General features: G+C 38.5%; 1 protein-coding gene across 1 annotated transcript; it reads right to left on the reverse strand.

Annotated features, from left to right (window-relative positions):
- Window positions 1-7371: 7371 nt before the first annotated feature.
- On the reverse strand, window positions 7372-18046 carry LOC309640692 (uncharacterized protein). The gene is made up of 2 exons (XM_082419882.1): window positions 13770-18046; window positions 7372-13726 (listed from the first exon to the last, which is right to left on the reverse strand). The coding sequence occupies exon 2, from the start codon at window positions 8962-8964 to the stop codon at window positions 8332-8334; it is 633 nt and encodes a 210-aa protein (XP_082276008.1). The 5' UTR covers window positions 8965-13726; window positions 13770-18046; the 3' UTR covers window positions 7372-8331.
- Window positions 18047-18800: the final 754 nt, after the last annotated feature.

The following is an 18800-nucleotide window of genomic DNA, read 5'->3' on the forward strand; positions in this document are numbered from 1 at the left end:
CATTTAAAAAAAAAAAAGCCAAAGGATTAGGCTTCCTGTGAAAGAAGATGATGCTTCTCCAGTATCCGCCCAGGGCACCTGATCTCATGGGTACCATTCTCCTTCTCCTTTTTTCAGCTTCACCATCCTTTCCTTTTCCTTTTAGCCTCCCTATATTCTAGGCTTCTAAATTACACTCACTGACTACATCTCCCCACTGACCTTAAAAGGGAGTTCACGCTGAATTTAAATGCATTTGGTGACTTGGTGGTCAGTACCAATAATTTGCTTGACTCCTATGCCAGAAGAATGTAATAATATGTGCTGCCCCTAATCACAATAAATGAATGTTATCATAATTAATATAATAGGTTCTCAAAGTGTGCCCATCACCCCCCCAACCAACTCCCCCCATCAGTATCAGTGTCACCTGGAAACATGCTAGAAATGCAAATTATCAGGCTTAACCCCAGACCTACTCAATCATGGTGGAGATACCCAATAATCAGGTATAATATCATTTAGGTGAGTCCAGTGCCTGCTCAAGTGTGAGAAGCACCAGATTACAGTATTTCCATCAGTGCAGAAAACAGTGATTAGCATTCATTGTAAGCAATTGCTAAAACAGAACCTGAAAACACGTCCTGCTGGGACGATGATTACCATTTGTTTCTGCAGTGAGCCATCCATTCTCTCATGATGGCCTGGAAGGTTTCCAGATTCACATGCATGTCTCTCTTCTCAGGATCGAGCATGTTCCACAGCTCCTCAAGGCTACCATCTTCAGAACCTTGACTAGTTGTTTGTCTCAGGTAATCTATTACTTTGGTAACTCTGACTGAGCCTTAGGAAGAAGAAAGCCAAGTTAGTTTTAAAAGGTGGGGAAAGATTATTTTTTAAAAGTGAGGCACTTAACTCTTTTAGGTCCCTTGGGAACCTAAACGTGCCTTATAACCCTCGCAGTACTGCTGAGTTGGTATCACAGAGTAAAAAGAGCACTGGCCTTGGGTTGGAGTCTAACAGACTAGGGTCAAATCTTGGCTCTGGACTGTATCAGCTGTGTGGCTCTGGGAAAATCACTCAACCTCTCTGAGCCTCAGTGTCCTTGTCTGTGAGACGATGCCTACTACACAGAGGTGTTGTGAGATCTAAATAAGAACGACATATGCATTCAATAATCACTTGTGGGAAGTGATCAAAATGCCACTTTATTTTTGTCTCCCATTCTTTTCTTAAAAAACATTCAGTGAAGGAAGGGTTTCCTCTGCCCTAGATGAAATTTCAGCCTCCAGTAAGTGGTCTGACTTTTATTTGGGGGGAGGGGTAGAAAAGTCATTCTTAGACACAGTCTTACTACCACATTCAGAAATTAAAGTCAAACAGACTATGTTAGTTATTAACACACCAATCTTCTTGAAGCATAAGACACGTCTTTTAACTAAGTCCTGACTTGGGCTAGCTGCTTGAAGGGGAGAAAGAAAAGGAAGTAGAAGGTTGATAGGGTAGATGCAGAAATGAAGATTCTTCCCCCAGGAGGTAAGCAGAGACCCTGATATATATATAGAATAAGTCCAGTACATAATTAGAAGGAGGGGAGAGTTGTAAAGGAGACTGAACAACTTTAAAGAGTATTAATTTAATGGAAAAGGTCATTTAGCTGTGACAGGAAGAAATGGAAATAAAATTATTAATAATTATTTAGAGAGATGATTTTTATTCCTGTTTGCAGTAGAGTTGGAGAGTCAAAAAGAATACCTATATCTCATTTTCCTCCACTAAAACTCTGCAACCTGTATCATATACCTCAACTTGAAAGGTCTTCTGTGATGGTTTTGTAATGTGTCAACTTAAGGGGGCCATGGAGTGCCCAGATATTCGGTCACATTATTCGGTTGCTTCTGTCAGGGTGTTTTTGAATGAGATCAACATTTAAACTGGTAGACTAAGTAACACAGACTGCCCTCCCTAATGTGTGTGGGCCTGGATAGAACAAAAAGGCAGACCCTTCCCCAAGTGAGAGAGAGTTCTTCCTGCATGACTGCCTTTGAACCGGGACTTGTCTTTTTTCCTGACTTTGGACTCAAACAAAAACATCAGCTCCTTCTCAGTTTTCAGCCTGTCGACCTCTGGACAGGTTCTCTCCTGGTTCTCAGGTCTTTGGACGCTGACTGGAACTAAACCATCATCAGCTCTCCAGGTCTCCAGCTTGCTCACTCACCCTGCAGATCTTAGAACTTGTCTGCTTCCATAATCATGTGAGTCAATTCTTTACAATAAATCTCTTTATGTACATTACACATGCACACACACACACACACACACACACCCATTGGTTCTGTTTCTAATACATCTCCCATCTCCCTTCAGTGGAGCTTCCTTATTTTCTTCAGGGAAATAGTTCCTTTACTTCTGTCCAAACAGAGAGGCTTTTGGGGAATAAATAAGTCCCATTCATCCTACCAACATAATTAAGACTATAGGCAAATGTTTTGCTATGAGAATGTTCATCATGGATCATTATGGTGCTGTTTATAATAGAGAAAAAAAATATCCAATTGAGACATATTGTTTAAATATATTATGTTACATCCCCCAAAAGTACAGTATATAAAGCAAATTTGTTGACCCAGACAAGTACTCGAAATTTTTCAGTGAGAAAAAGCAGATTATAAAGCGAGTCTGGGAACATTCCCATACATACTTAGGGAACTTGTTGTATATAGCTTAAGGAGAAAAGAATGACCAAAAACAAGCCTTAAACCATTGTGGTGGTGAGGTGGACAGACTCCAGGGTGCCCCTTTATGATCCCTGCCTCCTAATGTTTACACCCCTGTGTAGTCTCCTCCCTTGAGTGTGGGCATGACCTGGGACTTGCTTCTAACCAGTAGAATATGGCAAAGGAGACAGGATTACGTGTATATACTTGCATGATTAAGTTACATAAGATCACAGTGCCTATCTTGCGGGAGTCATTCCCTTGCTGGCTTTGAAGAGGCAAACTGCCATATTATGGACTACCTATGTTTAGAGGTCCAACTAGTAAGAAACTGTCCAGCTGACAGCAGCAAGACTCTGAAGCCCTCAGTACTACAACTGCAAGAAACTAAATTCTGCCACCTAAAGCAGCTCATTCCCCAGTCGAGCCGCAGATGAGACAGCTGCCCTGGCCAATATCTTGACTGCAGCCTTGTGAGTGAGTTCCTTAACAGAGGACCCATGTAAACCATGTGTGAATTCCCGATTCACAGGAATTGTGAGGTAGTAAATGTGTGTTGTTTCAAGCCACCAAGTTTGTGGTAATTCAGCAACAGGAAACAACATAAGTAGTTTGGGTACTGCTCATCTGAAACCATTGTGTATGTACTGTAGAATAAAGCAAAGGAACTTTTATACTGGTGCCACTGAGAACCAAGATTTTCTGTGGTTGAAAAAGGGCATACAGAATATGAGATGAGTAAAAACCCTGTAGTCCTGAATTTGCTTTAGAAGGAAGACTATGAACTCATAATTCAATTTATCTTCAAAATTTTTAAGTACTTCTTAGGTCTGCCCACTGAAAATGCCTAGAAACAACCACCATCCCCTGTCCCCAGATTGTGGTCTCTATATATTATTTCCCATTAAAAGGAACCATGGATCCTTGAAGAAATAACTAATTCCAAGGTTGGGGCAGGAAATGTATGAGATAAGCCTAAAGACTTTTATAATACTAGGGAAAACAAGGAAGCTACTAAAAAGGATGGGGATGTCTCAAAAGTGTTAGTACCTGGGACACCTGGTTGCTCCAGGAAGTAATGAGATGCTCAAAGAAAGATGGGGACAACGCAAACAGACACAGGAGCCAGCTTAAAGAATATCTTGCTGGCCAACTCTGGGACACTTTGAGCATCAAAATAAATAATGATAGTAACAGATTATATATACTGAATTAAGAAGAGTCCAGAAATTCATAGTGATATTAATTCATTTAATTAGAGAAATGGTAAAACCCTGATGATAGAATGACAAGTAAAAAATATAGAAACAATATTGGAAATTGAAAATTTTCTATTTGGCAACCACCATGGTAAGAATTGATTTAGGCAAGAAATATCAATAGATGCTATGTTTCTGATCACCAATTCCAATGTGTAGGGTTCTTCCCCCTACCCCCTACCCCACCCTACAACATACACACATCCAAGCAATTCTCAAGACACGGGGTGTTCTACAGTTCAACCCAATTCTGATACTATCTATGTGGTGATAGTGTCAGAGCCACAGGTTAATGGCTCAGTCTTACAAAACTGACCCCACCCCCTGTTGACACCAATGCAAGGCCAGGTTGTCACCTGTGCTTCTGATGGACCAGCTATAGATTGGAGGTTCCTATGACTCCTCTTTGTGTTCCATTAATTTGCTAGAGCAACTCACATAACTCAAAGAAATTTTTTACTTACTATATCACCAGTTTATTATACAAGGATATAACTCAGGAACAGCCAGATGGAAGAGATGTACAGGGCAAGGTATGGGGAAAGGGCCTGGAGCTTCCATGCTCTGCCCGGCATGCCACACTTTCCAAATCTCCACGTGGAAGCTTTCCAAACCTCTCCTTTTGGGTTTTTATGGTGGCTTCGTTACACAGGCATGATTGATTAGATCATTGGCCATTGGTGATGAAACTCAATCTCCATCCCCTCTCCCCTCCCTGGAGGTCTGGGGAGTGGGACTGAAAGTTCCAACCACCTAATCACATGATTGGCTTCACTGGCAACTAGCCCTCATCCTAAGGTGGGGTCCAAAAGTCATTTCATTAACGTAAAAAAAGCACCTTTATTGCTCTCATCACTTAGGAAATTCTAATGGTTTTAGGAGCTCTGTGCCAAAAATGGGACAAAGACCAAATATATACTACTTATAATAAATCATAATATCACAGATGCTAAAACTAGTGAGTGAAAGTTTGATGAGGAACAGGATGTTTACATAGATTCAAAGTATCTTCCCATAAATTATTTATTAATTACTGATGAAATAAAAATTCATATTCTAAGGCAAGTCAAGGAAAATTTAACCATAAAATAGTTTCTCTGCTCTTTGGCCTCCTCTCTCCCCTCTACTGTGCACTGTGTATCTACATTACGCATCCCAAACATCCCCATCAGCAGAAATACCTGCTCAACCATAAAGGGCAACATTCTCTGAGCATCAGCAAGACAAATCCTCAGGACATAACCTTCCTTCCTAATCTTGTAAGGAGCCACGATGACCCATGAGCCACTACTCGCTTTGTATGCTTAGATCTGCATTGTGTAGACTATCAATAATGTCGTTTAACATACAGCCCTCTGTCTCAAAATATGCTTTGACCTTTAACAGGCAGAACAGTTCTCAGAGCTTTCTGAAAGGCTGTTCCTGAATTATAATCCTCAATTTGCCTCGAATAAAATTTTCCATTTCTTTCTTAGATCGACTGATTGATTTTTTATAGACATTATAAAGGAAAAATAGTAACTTTACAATAGGGATATTTGGCAGACACCACACTAATCAAGTGATCAAAGTTAAAAATCCTGATATATTGTACGGAGAAGAACATAACATCACTTCCGTAGTGTGCCTGCAAAAATGTATAACCTGAATAATCAAGAGGAAATATCAGATGTTCTACAAAGTAACTGGCATATACTCTTCAAAAATTTCAAGGTCATAAAAGACAAGGAATGGAGGAACTCCTCCAGATTTAAGGAGACTAAAAAGATGTGACAACTGAATTCGATCCTGGACATGGAAACAAAAGATCTATAAAGAATATTATTGGGAAAATTGACAAAATTTGAATATTGACTTTTAAATTAGATAATAATATTGTATCAAGGTTAAATATCCTAATTTTGACAATCATTCTGTGGTCATGCAAGCAAATGTCCTTCTTTGTAGGAAATACACACTGATGTACTTAGGGGTAAAAAGGCACAATATCTGCAATTTACTCTCAATCAGAAGCACAATCAAGCTTTTATCCTGCCTTTCCTTTGGGAAACAAGACTCAGCCAGAGCCAAATAGTTGCTAGGCAGGGTAGAGTTTCTTTTTATAGATATTCCAGCTGATAAAATAGGAAGGAATAATAGACTATCACCTTTCGCAACACCTAATGAAAGAATAAACCTAGGCCTTCATCCTCAAATAGTTTTGTCTTCTGATAAAAACATATACACCGTCTATGCGGAATCTTGCCAAAAAAAGATACAAAACTTTTATCTGATCAAACCTCTAAATGTAGGGGACCAAGAAACAGGTTGTGTTTCTACGACCACACAATCACCAAAATTCAGACTGGGGGAAACTATGAGATAAAAGTACCAGTTTCATTAACAAATAACTTAAAATACAAAAAAGAGAGAATAGGAAGGGAACAGAGATAAGCTAGATGACCAAAAACAATGAACAAACTTTTCTTGGATATTGATTTGAACAAATAAACTGTTTAAGAAAAAATAAATTTCTCACACAAATGAGAAAACAAATGCTGATAAGATATGCGATATTAAGAAATTATGTCACCTTTTTAGTCATAAAAATGACATTGTATAGTTGTGTCTGAAATCAGTCTTTATCTTTTGAACGTACTGAAATATTTACAGGTGAAATAATATGATATCTTGGATTTGTCTCAAACTAATCCAGAGTGGAGGAGAGGAAAGTGGGTGGGACTAGAAATGAGACATCATTATTTATGACACATATATAAGGGTTATACCTCTTTACTCCTGTATACGTTTGTAATTAATGTTCTATAATAAAAAAGTTTTAATCCAAATAAAACAACGCCATATTGACCAAGGAATTTGTGGAAGGTCATATAACAAATCATTAACAATGCTTACTCAGGGAAACAGTATTACTGATGAGTTTTTTTCTCTTCTTTTCTATATATTATTAATTTTATTACATTGGTCACGAGCCATTTCCATGCTAAAAATTACTTGCGGAAATTTTAAAAAGAACACATCTCTAAGAAAAACAGAAGTGAAAATCTAAAATTAACTCAAAAATTTGAGCTAAATTTGTGTAGCAGTTTTATACGTATGAAGTATATACTTCTTGTGAGGCAACAACTATGAGAGGTAAGTAGTTCCAGTCAATGATTGCAGCTGGTAAATCAGTTGATAAGCTCAATAAAATCATTCAAGACACTGGTAAAAATATGCAAAACAGGGACAAAGAAATTAACCAACATCTAGACAGCCACCCTTCCTCCCAAATTAGGTTGCACCCACCACGTGTGTAGACACAGATACACAGAACACCACACATAAACCATTTCCCTTTCTCTCGCAATAGAAAGTACAATGACTTGATGAGTACCACCGAACATCTGAGCAGATAATTTTCGACTGACCTCTGCATTTGGTGTCACATGCATTAAAAATACTTGTAAGCAACTCCTCTTCACAGGTCCTGTTATTGCTATAGGTTACATCTTCCTTGCCATCATCAGTTCCTTGTTGCCACCCTAGTAGAAGAAAAAGTTTGCATGTCCAGATGCTTTTCTGTGCTAATATGCTTAATTGCTAATTTTTTTTGTTTTAATTTTAACAAAGAAAACATATTTAAATAAAGAGCAGTCCACAATACTGGTTACTTAACTTGAATAGATCAAGCAGAGAAAGTGGTCTTGAAGGGTCTCTGATTAGTCATTTTCCTTTCCTTATAAGTTTTATAAAGGTAGAATAAAAGAAGAGATGAAGAAGAGGGAAATGAGCTTTACTGCCCTGTAATGTTAGAAGCACTCTGTGAAAAAGCAAATAGTGTAGCACAAATAGAAATATTTTAAGGAAAAATAGAGGGAACATAAAGACTAGTTTACAGAAAATGTGCCATTTTACATTGTTTTGTTTTTCAGGGCCTATCATATATGGGATTCTGCAAGCAATCCCCTAAATAGAATTCCAAAATTTCATTGAAATTGGCCTCCAAAATTTACATTCTCCCCTGGTCTACTTTATTGGCTCTACATTTTCTTACATGTTTTACTCTCACACACACAAAAAATGCTAAAATGGTAGTTTTCAGCAAGGCATGTTGGAACTATATGAATTTTAGCTCCCCTGTATCTATGTATTCCCATCACAACATTCTAATTTGCCCAGGAGAAAGTTTGTTTTCAGGTCAGCAGAGAAATGCCAATGATTATGATTGTAAATACAATCTAGAATTTCTACCAGGTTTATAATTGAAAGCATAGAAAATACTTATATTTCACATATAAGAGTTAAGAGGGAAAAAACAATTTTAAGGGAAAGATGGATGCTTCCCTCCAAGTTTCGATAATGTACACTGGTATTTCATTTTAGTTCAGGTATTCTCATAGTGATATGCTCAAGGCTTTATCGGAAGAACAAATATTAAAAGATGAATATTTACCCTCTTCATTCAGAGATAATTTTTTCACCACTGAATCCTGACGAGTAAAAAATTCAGAGCTCTGATTAGAGGTGGAATCAAAGTCAAGTGTTAAGGCACTAAAATCATTTTCACTACAACAGTCTTTCAAATCCTTGTTAGAGAAGAGTTCCCTTTTTCTGATCTGCGGTATCAAAGATGTGTAATTCTGGGAGCTCTGTGATCTAGGCCTGGAGATGTTTTCCGAACTTGTGAAGATAAGAGAGTATGTTGCGTTCTCAGGAGAGCTGAGATGAGAGATGGGTGGGGTTCTTGGAGACACTCGTTGAGGACGTGAAGTAAAGGCACCAACTTTCTCAGGACTTGAGGAGCGAGGGTCGGGCAGAGGAATAGGAGCAGTCGTCATTTTCTTCAGTACCTCTTCAAAGTCTTTCTTGGGGTTAGTCTGTGGACTGTCAAACCTGCTAGATTGGTATTTGATAATCTGTTGGATGGGACGTGTACTCTCTTCTCTCTTTTGGATGGCTTGGATTTTTCTACAGATGCTTTGCACCGGGTTATGCCGCTTCTCAGTTGCTTTCTTGGCAGAGGCCATTGTTGACTTTCCTCCAATGAGACAGAGGAAGTGGCTAAAGTACCGGCAAAAGTAGACATGTTTTTCAAAGTTAGCATTGTCCTAACAATAATGTAGCAATAACTATTTATTCCCAAACAAACTTCGGAGGGACCAAGATGTCTTTAAACAACTATCTTTAAACAATTGCTTTTTTATATTTAAGTATAGTTGATTTACAATGATGTGTTAGTTTCAGGTGTACAGCAAAGTGATTCAGTTATACATATATATTCTTTCTCAGATTCTTTTCCATTATAGGTTATTACAAGATATTGAATATAGTTCCCTGTGCTATACAGTAAGTCCTTGTTGTTTAAACAAATGCATTAAACAAATTTCTGCATGTCTAACTTTGGCCCTCAAATTTCTAGAAAATAATAACAGCTAACATATATAAAGTATTCCCCACAAGCCAGGCATGGTACTAAGTTCTTTATATATATCAACTCATTCATCCTCAGAACAACTCTATGAGGCAAGCATTACATTAGCTCCATTTTCAGGCACAGAGAGAATAGGGACATACCCAAAGTCACCTTAGATAAGTGCCAGAGTCCAGATTTGAACCCAGTCAGTCCTGCTCCAGAGGACTGCTAACCACATTGCTTTTCATGTATATGTCAAATATGATGATGGTGACGATAGGAAAGCTCCCATTTGAGTACCTATTCTCATCTATTGAGAACTTAATATCCCCTTTATTAAGCATTTTACATGTATTATGTCTAAACTTCACACAAACCCCGTCAGATATGTAGAAATATCCCCTTTTCACAGATAATAAAACTGAGTCTCAAAAAGGTCAAGTAATTTTCTGTTGGTCACATCTCTAAGATTTGTGCCAAAGATTGTCTGACTGCAGCATCGTTTTATTTAATGGCAGCATATATGACCTTTTAAAAAAAAAAAAAGCATGATCTCACTTCTTATAAGATAGTAATTAAAGAACTTGGAAACAAATCCAAAATTTTGCCTTAACTGGTAAAATTTAAATTAATCTATGCAAAGAGTTACAATAACTTGAATAGTTATAAACAAATAGTTGAATAATTACAAAGGGTTTGAAAGTTATGATTTTTAGAACCTTAACAAAAATTTCTGTTCAGGGCTCTTTTTAAAAAGTCCCCTAAAAGTAAATGAACAAAGGGGCATTTAGAAAGACTGGGAAGAAGAAGATACTCAAAATCTTCTCAATCTGGCTCATTTTACCTCAAGATGTTGCCACCAGCTACAGCTAATGAAGTTTCCATCAACAGAATCCTTCTCTATTTAAGGTAATGATCATCTTCGAACCTTTATGTTGTCACTTGACAATACCCTCCTCTCTGTCTATTCAAGGCTTATCTTTCAATGCCAAGCCTGAAACACATTGCCCTATTAAAATTCTGGAATCAGTGTATACTCACTGAACTCAAGCTTTCTGTTCTCTCCTAGGATGTATAACTGTACTGTATATTCTGTCACGTAATCAGATTTTGTCTTCTATTCTTGGACTGTTTCAAATGTGTATGTACATTGTCTCCTCAAAAACACTTTTAATTTCTTGTATTCAAAAGCCATGATGTGATTCTCTTTCAGATACTCAATACATTATTGTTGGCATCACTGATAATCCACAGTTGTGTATAATACAAATAATTACAAGGCTTGTGGACTTGTCCCCAAGCTGCAGTGAGTGTTGGCTCTCAACGACTTGTAGCTACTACTCTTTCTGGAGAATTTTCCCTATCCAAATGGGAGCTCCTCATTGCTCAGGTGGGAGGTTGGCAGTGAAGTAGTGGTAATGACAGAAGAGAATTCACTTGAGAACACAATGCATTCCAAATCTACGGCTGGCTGGGGTGGGGACATGGCAGGAGCCATCTGACTTCCCTGTGTCAAGTAAAGACCCTCTTAAAGACTGGGTAAGTATCTGTCAGTGTTCTTAATATGATGTGACTGCTTTTCCCTTCTAGAGCCAGTGAATTGAGGAACAGGTTGAGCCTGGGGCTAATAGAAGCCCTAGAACTTGAGCCTCAGGCTCCTAGATCTGTCTGCCTAAGAACATCTGTGAACCTCCATGAGGGATGCTATTTGAGCCCCATTGAAAAGCCTCGCTCTGTGGGCATTTGTGACTGATCCAGATGAATGTTCCGAGCATGTAAGACACTACATTTCAATCTGCTTTTCCGAGGCATTTTTCTCCTCCTACCATCTGTTTTCTAAATGTCCATGACTCACCTAAGTGAGCCCTGCTCCACGGTTTATAAACTAAACCTTACAAGCAGCACACTTAAGACACTGGCTCGTCATGAGCTAACAAAGCTCCACAAGATTAACTTGTTTTGCTTTTTCTAATATAGAGCAGAACATTTGTGGGAGTTCAATAAGTAAGATGTGATGATAAAGATTTCAAAATTTGTGCTACCTTCTCCATATATGGCCTGGAAACATCTCCTGTCCGTCCTGTTCAAACATTTTTTTTTTAGTTTTAGATCCTGGTAGAAAAGATTTACTGCAATCTGCCAAAACACTTAAAAATACAAGCCTAACTTGCTTTGTGCAATAGCTGTCATTGAAAGAGTACTAACTGAAAATTAAAAACTGAAGGTTAATTGTACTAGTAGAATCGGTTGCTTGGAGTCTCTCTTTTACAAGGAATTTCCTCCTTATGTATCTGTTTGAGGTGACTGAATATTTACTATGTAAAGATGGTACACTTGTAGAAATCCCAATGGCTTCTTTTGTTTTTAAATTCTCTGAACCTCAGTTGTGCTCCATACCATTCATCCCTTTAGACATTCAATCAATATCTATTAAGTACCTAAGATGTGCTAAACCCAGTGCAGATATGGGTGGCACAATGACGAGCAAAACAGAATATCTGCTCTCCTAAAATTTCTGGTCTGTGAGAGATACAGATAAAAACAAGTAAGATACTAAAATTGCCAGATTAAATCCAGGATGCTGAATAAAGTTTGAATTTCAGATAAACAATGGCTAATTTTTTTAGTATAAGTATGTCGCAGGCATCAAAAAGTTGCACAGGAAAAATTTATACTGAAAAATTATTTGTTGTTTATCTACAACTCAAATTTCTCTGGGCATCTTGCATTTCTAACTAGCTAAATCTAGCAACCCTAAAGCCCAGAGATAATAAATAATTACACTAGGAAAGAAAAGTGCTAGGGGCTATGAGATCATAAAATAGGGGTTATCCTAGTTTGGGAGTAAGGACAGGGAAAAATTGGGGGCATTTATTATGTGTCATGCACTGTGCATAATGTTATACAGATTGTTTGCTAAATCCAAGGTTATAAACAGAAAATTAAGAAGTGGAATCATAAATCTGCTGTAGGAATGTTTATTTGGAGTCACATTAGATAAATGTAATATAAAATAATATTAGAGATTATCCAAACAAGTTATTTCACTAATTTTATTTCTTTATTTCTCCTCTTGCTTTACCTATATCCCATTGTTCTCATTTCTAGAATGAGTCCCGTTATTATTATTGCCTGAATTGCCTTGCTGTATGTAGTAAAAGCTCTTGAATCAACATGTTTCAACCGCCTCCCTGATCCAGAACTATAAAGCAGTAACTAAAAGCCTCTGATGCATGGCAACATCTATAAAACAAGTGTGATTTATTTCTTATCTGAAGTAAGGTTATTTTCACCAGTGATGTAACTACAGAGTTCAACATTAATCTCTAAGACATTTGCACTCTTTGAGACTTACAGAAATTTTTCTACATTTGTTCTGAGTTCCTAAAGAAGTCTTCAACAGATTAGAATAAATTCACCATGTATGTATAACATAGACACTATCTCATATGCCTTAGGAATTTACAAAAAATATTAGAGCATAATTTGTGTTTTCAATATCCATATTCTTCAGTCACTAAGAAAACAGTTGGATTTCTTTGCAAAGAAAGACATAAGATTTATACAGAGATACAAAAATAACATCCTTGAAGAAGATTTTTAGAAAGATTTCTGAATCAAACTCTGACTCAAAAAAGATTATGTTGACAATGTAATTATCTTTTCTTTAACAACCATTTAAAGTTCTTCTCCCTTTACTAATAGTTACTGCTTGAACGTTGAACTTCCAAACTTAAGATCAAGTAGGCTTATTTTAACAATCATTTGTTAATTAATTATGAAATCCAGGCAAATCTTTCAGACTCACCTAAGTGAATTCCACTTGGTGGTTTAATTAAGGCAAAGCCCTTAATTAATGTATGTAAAAAAAAGTAAATACATATGTATATGTAGATAGATAAACAAGGGGTTCCTTTTGCCAAGAGTCCTTCACTAACAATTAGATGCCGGTAAACTTTTTTTTTTTTTTAACATCTTTACTGGAGTATAATTGCTTTACAATGGTGTGTTAGTTTCTGCTTTATAACAAAGTGAATCAGCTATATGTATACACATATCACCATATCTCCTCCCTCTTGTGTCTCCCTCCCACCCTCCCTATCCCACCCCTGTAGGTGGTCACAAAGCACTGAGCTGATCTCCCTGTACTATGCAGCTGCTTCCCACTAGCTTACATTTGGTGGTGTGTATATGTCCATGCTACTCTCTCACTTCGTCCCAGCTTACCCTTCTCCCTCCCTGTGTCCTCAAGTCCATTCTCTACATCTACGTCTTTATTCCTGTCCTGCCCCTAGGTTCTTCAGAACCTTTTTTTTTTTTTAGATTCCGTATATATGTGTTAGCATATGGTATTTGTTTTTCTCTATCTGACTTAACTTCACTCTGTATGACAGTCTCTAGGTCCATCCACCTCATAACTTCACTCTGTATGACAGTCTCTAGGTCCATCCACCTCACTACAAATAACTCAATTTCATTTCTTTTTATGGCTGAGTAATATTCCATTGTATATATGTGCCACATCTTCTTTATCCATTCATCTGTCAATGGACATTTAGGTTGCTTCCATGTCCTGGCTATTGTAAATAGAGCTACAGTGAATATTGTGGTACATGACTCTTTTTGAGCAGGGTATATGCCCAGTAGTGGGATTGCTTGGTCATATGGTAGTTCTATTTTTAGTTTTTTAAGGAACCTCCGTACTGTTCTCCATAGTTAGATGCCGGTAAACTCTTTATTGACACATAAGAAGAAACATCTGTTCATTGAGATGTTCCCAGGAAACTCATCTTTAGCGAGCCCAGTGGGAGAGCAGAGCATGGATTTCTACTTAACCAGTAAACTTTATATTTGCCAAATCACACTGTTTTTAGCCTCTTTGTGACTAGTATATAATGTGATAAAATAATAACTTTTTCCTGCCCTCTCTAGATAGATGGTAGCAGCTGTTAATCAAAATGCTTTGCAAACCACAAGTCCCAGCTTTAGTAAATGCTCAGTGAGTCTGCCATCTACAAACCTTTTTCATTACTAATAATTGCAAGCTGGTGAGACTGGAATCATCTCTTCCCACCACTCACTTAACCTTGTTATATTAAGCTCCTTGGCTGGGTCATACCAAGCTTATAAACATCTCATATTGGAAACATTCCTGAAATAGCACAGTCACAGATTATGCTTCTGAAAACTGTGTTCTTCTGTTTCAGTTCTTATTATAAGAAGTCTGGTTTTCTTCTCAGAGACCAGGAAAAAAGCCTATCATATATCTCTAACTCCAAGAACTTGGGCGCTCCCACATTCTGACAGTCTACAAAACCGCATGACCACTTTCTACTAACACACATTCCAAATGACCAAGGCTGGAGACAACAACTCAGTCCTTTACCCTCTGAAAACAATTCTGGGATTTGTTTCCAAAAAACGTGTTGGGGGAAACTAGCTTTATCGCTTTCAGCTACTCATCTTTTTCTCCCAATGTTTTCAGTGTTTTGGATTTTTTTCCTACAGTTGTTTCAAATTTTCAGTGAGCTCTGTTGAACCTCCGCGTATCAGTTTTGGAGGTTTGTCTCATTCACAACAAACACATTGAACTGGAGACAACAAAGTAGCTACATCTGGGGTTGCTTTTCCCTGTTTAGGGGAGGATTTTCTTGACTTTCGATGACTAAGAGCCGCCATCAGCCAAAGTTTAATTATTTGCTCTGGGAAAACTCACCACCTTATTTTCACTTCACTTCACCAGCATCCAAGAACCATCTTCTGAGAACTGGGAATGGGGAGAGAGGCCTGCAGGATCAGATGATGTGGGCGGAGCTAATGTCTGCCGGGTGGTATGGAGCGAGGGGAGGCAAAAAGGCTGGAGAAGAGGGAAGCCACTCACCAGCTACACCTGTCTCTCGGGTTCAGCGAGGCTCACGGGAGTAGGTGCGTGAGGAAAGGCACGGGGAGGATGGAGACTACCTCTTGCAGAGGATCGGCGCCATATTGGTGTACTCGCCACCCCGTAATCACAACGTTATCACAAAATGAAGATCATCTAGAATATACTCTCTAATCAGGGTGAAATGTCACTTTTTAAGTTAAATTGCATATGTTTCTATTGGGCCAAATGCCGTATGGTTTCTCAAAGATTAATGCTATTAATCATTGCGTCTTTTTGGGGACCCTATCTGGTTTGGGAGACACAGCATATAAATTATGCAAAGTGCAGTAAGTGAGCAAAGAAGTAGATGAGTGGTACATTAAGCTCCAGGGGACGTCAGGATAGGGTGAGTTCACTGTGGGTTGAGAAGCCATTATAAAGTATTGTAGGTAGGACATAAGCTGGGCTTTAAGTAATACAGTATTTTGCATAACAGGGGCTTGGACACACCTGTGAGGTGGGGAGAGACTGAGTAAAGCCTAGCGGTGAGATTAAGCTTGTCGTTTTGGCAGCACTGGGTAAACAGCCTGATGGAACAGTTAAATAGGTGGGAGGGGAAAAAATGTAAGTTTAAGTAGGGAGGACACAGGCGGATTCAGAAATAAATGAAACCTCACGTAACGCCATTTCCCATCCAAGGAAGTGATATTCAGCTGTGACAAGCATCTTAAAAACAGAACAAAACAAACCCACCAGAAAACAAAGAAACAGAAAAGCAAACCAGAATCAGGGTTCCAAGTGGACAACCCGAAGCATCATAACTGGAACATTTTGTTCTCGAACTGGTAGGTTTACTTACTACCTGTGGTGCTTCTCCAGCCCGACCTCTGCAGTCCCTAATCACACGCTTCACAGACCTCAGCATCGGTGATTTCCTACTTCTCCCCGCTTTTCTCTCTTCCCCCACTCTGCATAGGGTGTTCTGAAAATCCATTTTTGGAATATCAAGATTTTTATATATGTTCCTATGCCTGTGGGCCGCCATCATTTCTGTCACCAGGCAAGAGGGAGAGGAAGTGTAGTACTTCAGAACTGGGGCTCTGGATTAAAATCACCTGAGCCAAATCCTAGCCCTCTGCCCACTAGTTTTGTGACAAAGTATTTTTTTTTTTTCTCCTAGGGAAAACATTTAATACCTAAAGTGGTCTCTGATAGTACATTATAAAGAAAAAATTCTATATTTTTTCTGAATTTTTGAATTTTATTTTATTTTTTATACAGCAGGTTCTTATTAGTTATCTGTTTTATACATATTAGTGTATATATGTCAATCCCAATCTCCCAATTCATCCCACCACGCCCCCTCCACTTTCCCCCCTTGGTGTCCATACATTGTGACAAAGTATTGATATTTAATTCTCTGTGCCTCAGTTTCTTCGTCTGCAAATTTGCATCGATATTATGAATGACCTCCTGAGTTTACTGCAAGGATTAAATGAGATAACATATGTATGATACACTTTCTGAAACTCAGTGTATTTATTCGGATATTAAATGTCCTCTTAAAGCACAAAATAGTGCCAGAAATAACTAATTAACCCATTCCTCTCATCAGACTTGCCCTGTTTAATTTCCCATGAAATGAACTCTCTTATAACATCCATGCTTGTGATCTTCTTATCAATCCACAGATACCGAAACTAGCAACACCCAGAGAGATTTTCCTCCTAGTCATAAAGGAAGCCAGTGGCAGAGCCAGAAATAATACTCAAATTCTGAATCCACTAGACTGTATCACCTGTCTGGCAAACTCTACTCTTTCTTCCTCCTCCAAATGAGTGTTTCATACCTGATGTTTCTCAGAGCAGTGAAACGAGGAACCTGAATTTATTCAGGAATAATCTGAATAAATTCCAATGGCTCTGCAATGAATTGAATAAACATGTTATTTCATCACTTATTATTTATCACATTTCTTTCATCACTTATTATTGTTTGCCTTGGGCTGATTCTAACAGAATACAGTCGCCTCTGGGTATCCATGGGGGATTGGTTCCAGGACCCCCTTGGATACCCAAATCTGTGGATGGTCAAGTCCCTTATGTAAAGTGACATAGTATTTGCATGTAACCAAACAGCTTCTCCAGCCCCGGAAACATGCTTTGTTAACAGGGGAGGGAGTACAAAGGGATAAAATGCAGACTTTACCCCAAAAGAGCCAAGATGGGGCTTTGGCTTTTGGATATACTGCAGGTAGGATTGATAACATGTTTCCTTGCCAAGTCATTTCCCTTTAAGGTAGGTTGACCAGACAGGGCCCCTGATATTGCCAGACCTGAAATCAACTCTCTGTCTTGCTATAATTAGAGAACCTCTAAGAAATGCCATCCCCAACTCTTCAAAATTATATTTCAAGGAAATTAAACCTTGTTGTGTAAATAGGTTAAAAAAAAATCTATTTAAATAACATATATCCCCTTCTCTCTAATGTAGTCTTTTTTAAAATTTTTTTAACAATTTCTTTTTTTTGGCCGTGCTGCTCAGCATATGGGAGCTCAGTTCCCTGACCAGGGATTAAACCCATGCCCCCTGCAGTGAAAGCATGGAGTCTTAACCACTGGACCTCCAGAAAAGTCCCTCTAATGCAATCTTTAATGTTGTTAGACATTAGGCAGTAGCTGGATCTCTGGAATTAATCTCTGGTTGATCTAAGGGACTCATTTCATCTAATCAAAAGTGGATTGGAGGGGAAGAGGAGTACTATTGGAAGAAGAGAAGGAAGGAAAGAAAGAAAACCGGATAGTGAAATCCTCCTTCATGAGAGGCATGGTCAAACATAACATACCTTTTATTTTTCAAAACCTGCTCTATGTAAAATGCACTATTTCCTTTTTTTTTTAATGACTATTTCTTATAGTAGCGCCCTCAGATTCTAGGTATCATTGTCTTTAAATTGCTTTCTGTTAATTAAACCTTAATAAGCAAAGGCAGTGTCTTTAGGAAACCAATCTTCATAAAAATACTATCCCAGAAAGAAAGGGACTGGGAATTTTAGGGATTTATGGGTTCCATTCCGAAAAGGAGGAACCCAGAAGAGAATACTTTGGAAGAAAATCGGCAATATACTTTTGGAGGGAGGTTAAAATAAAGTGAGGCCCTGAAGATATTACAAGGTGTGTATTAGCTGAATGGCAATCATCTGTTGCCCTCCCAGATTTACGCTCCTGAAGTAAAGCAAGACCTACTCATCCTCGTTCAGTGTCCCAGCAGACGGGCCTCTATGGACAGCATCAGTTTGGCTCCCCTGCCCTCTGATTTCCCGTTGAACTTGGCCAGTACAAGACACCAGCAGAAAATAGATGGGCATGAGCAGAAAAAGCCTGGGATATTTTTCTCCTGGATCCCACCCTGCCAGGTCTGTCTGACAGTGGTCCATGCTTTTCCATGGCTCCTGTCAGGCAGCCCTCTCCTAAAGTGACAGCCCTCACTTGGTTCTGAACATCTCCCTTCCCTTGGCCCTTGCTGGGATACTGATGGCTCCCTAGAGCCACGACCCAGCACCACGTGGGGCTCCCCACTCCTTATTA

The sequence above is a fragment of the Balaenoptera physalus genome, assembly GCF_965194825.1.
Source record: "Balaenoptera physalus genome assembly, chromosome: 13".
Classification (NCBI taxonomy): Eukaryota; Metazoa; Chordata; class Mammalia; order Artiodactyla; family Balaenopteridae; genus Balaenoptera; species Balaenoptera physalus.